The 2,584-nt window shown below is 37.3% G+C and overlaps 1 protein-coding gene across 1 annotated transcript in view; it reads right to left on the bottom strand.

The window, feature by feature from the left end:
• The window catches only part of LOC103212728 (cilia- and flagella-associated protein 47), a gene marked incomplete at its 5' end in the record, with an annotated part of 285,428 nt that overhangs the window by 90,570 nt on the left and 192,274 nt on the right, over positions 1–2,584 (bottom strand). Inside the window, one exon of the mRNA XM_007958686.2 lies at positions 509–628. Coding sequence (XP_007956877.2) covers positions 509–628 — 120 coding nt within the window. The remainder of the gene's footprint in view (positions 1–508; positions 629–2,584) is intronic.

The raw sequence follows: 2,584 nt of genomic DNA, 5'->3' as shown, positions 1-2,584 counted from the left end.
TTTATTTTGCTAATTTTTCTTAGCCCAAGACACTAGCCTTTTTGTCATACATCAACTGTCTCCTACAATACCAGCTTGATGATACCTTGTCCCCAAGTACAATCACTATGTGGACTAACATCAAAATGTATTGTGTTTTCCTCCGTGGAACCTATCAGTAATAAATGCAATTTGTTTTCTGGCCTTCCTACATGAGTTTCACTTTTTTGTGCTGTATGAGACAGATCATTCATGACACCCACAGACCTCTTTGGGTCAAAATTAATACATATATTAATTTTGTTGTTATAGGCCGTTGAGTTGGACCCGACTCATATTAACAGAAGTAAAATCCAGAAAGTAAGCTATATAAAATTTATTCCAAAATAATATGAAGAATTGTTTACGAATTTATTCAACTATATTTGGATACATAATATACATGTAAAGTATCTAGTTCATTTAAAAGTGAATGATGATGAGAGTGTAGAGAGATTGATAACGAAATTCTCCATAATGAAAAACTTACCTGCATTGTCCTCTTCAATTTGAGATATTTCTGATGATGATTTTGTAACAAGGAGTTTTTGATCTCTGTCTTCCTGAAAATCATCACCTTGTCTGCTTTTACCCGTAAAGGAAATTATACCTAAAACACATAGGTATGAGATGCCAATTATTAGTTTACCCATGTTTTATTGACTACTCAAAGGCATTCAACTGTGTGGATCGTAACAAATTGTGGGTAACACTGGAAGAATGGGAATTCCAGAAGATTTAATTTTGCTCATGCAGAACCTATACACAGATCAAGAGGCAGTCATGAGAATAGAACAAGAGGATACTGCATGGTTTTAAAACAGGAAAGTGTGAGTCAGAGATGTATCCTTTCACCATACTTATGCAATCCTTATGATGATTAAATAATCTAAGAAACTGGAATATATGAAGAACAGAGCATCAGGATTGGAGGAAGACTTATTAACAAACTGAAATATGCAGATGGTAAGGCCAGCTTGCTGAAAATGAGGAGGACTTGAAGCACTTACTAATGAAGATCAGAGTCTACAGTGTTCAATATGGATTACATCTTAACATAAATAAAATAAAAATCCTCATAGTAGACCAATAAGCAACATTATGATAAGTGGGGGAGCTCTGGTAGCGTAGTGGCTAAGGCACTTGACTGCTAACCAGAAGGCTGGCAGTTCAAACCCACCAGCCCCTCCTCGGAAGGAAGGTTGGGCAATCCTACTTCCGTAGTGATACTGCTCGGAAACCCAAGGAGGGGTTGCAATGAGTCAAGGCTGACTCGACGGCACACAACAACAACAACAACATGATAAGTGGAGAAAAGACTGAAGTTTTCAAAGATTTCATTTCACTTGGATCCACAATCAATACCCATGGAAGCAGCAGTCAAAAAATCAAATGATGTATAGCGTTGGGTAAATCTGTGTAAAATATCATTTTAAAGTGTTAAAATTCAAAGATATCACTTTGAAGACTAAGATGCGCCTGACACAAGCCATGGTATTTTGCATTGCTTCATGTGCAAGCAAAACCTGGATAATGAATAAAGAAGACTGAAGGAGAATTGATGTTTTGAATTATGGTGTTGGTGAAGAATATCAAATATACATTGGACTGTCAGGCAAGACTTTGTCTCATGTACTTTGGACATGTAATCAAGAGGGACCAGTTTCTGGTCAAGGTCATCATGGTTGGTAAAGTTGAAGGTCAGCTAAAAAGATCTTCAACAACATGAATTGACACAGTAGCTGCAACAATGGCTCAAGTATAACAATGTTTGTGAGGATGGCACAGGATCAGGCTGTTTTGTCCTATTGTACATAGGGTCACTAAGGGTCAAAACCTACTCAATGGCACCTAAAAACAACAACAGTTTCCTAAAATGAAAGAAGAGTCTCATTAAACTCACTCTGGTGTTATGGATTGAGTTGCATCTCCCTTTCCAAATATGTGTTGAATTCCTTGTTTGCATGCTTGTGGAATGAAGCTATGTAGTGCAGTGGTTAAACCATTAGGCTAAAATAGTGGAGGTTCAAACTCACCAGCCACTCCTTGGGAAATAGATGAGGCAGTCTGCTTCCATAAACATGTATAGCCTTGGAAACCCTACAGGACTCTGTCATATAGAACCACTACTAGTTGGAATTCACTTGATGACAGTGGCTAATAAAGAATGATATATCCATCAATCAGTGTAGAAACCTATCTACTCTGTCCTGTAGAATCACTATGAGTTGGAATTGAGTTGATGACAGTGGTTAATAAAGAATGACATGTCTATCTATCAGTGTAGAAATTATTTACTTAAAAAAATATGTATCTATTTCTATTAAATTTATAGAATTATCCGAAAATGTAGACCACAATTTTATTTTATTTTTTAACCACAAGACCCCACTGTGTTTGCCAACATAAACTGTCTCCTACAATTCCAGCTTGATGATACCTTGACCATGAGTACAACCCCTGTGTGGGCACACATCAAAACATGCTGTGGCTCCTCTGTGGAACCTAAGAGTAATAAATTCCATTTGTTTTCTGGCCTTCCTGCCTGGGTCTCACGTCCTTGGGC

Source organism: Orycteropus afer, unplaced genomic scaffold (assembly GCF_000298275.1).
Source record: "Orycteropus afer afer isolate SDZICR_OR568_19922 unplaced genomic scaffold, OryAfe1.0 scaffold01079, whole genome shotgun sequence".
Lineage (NCBI taxonomy): Eukaryota > Metazoa > Chordata > Mammalia > Tubulidentata > Orycteropodidae > Orycteropus > Orycteropus afer.
The sequence above is the reverse complement of the archived record's forward strand: the minus strand, read 5'-3'. Positions and strand labels throughout refer to the sequence as shown.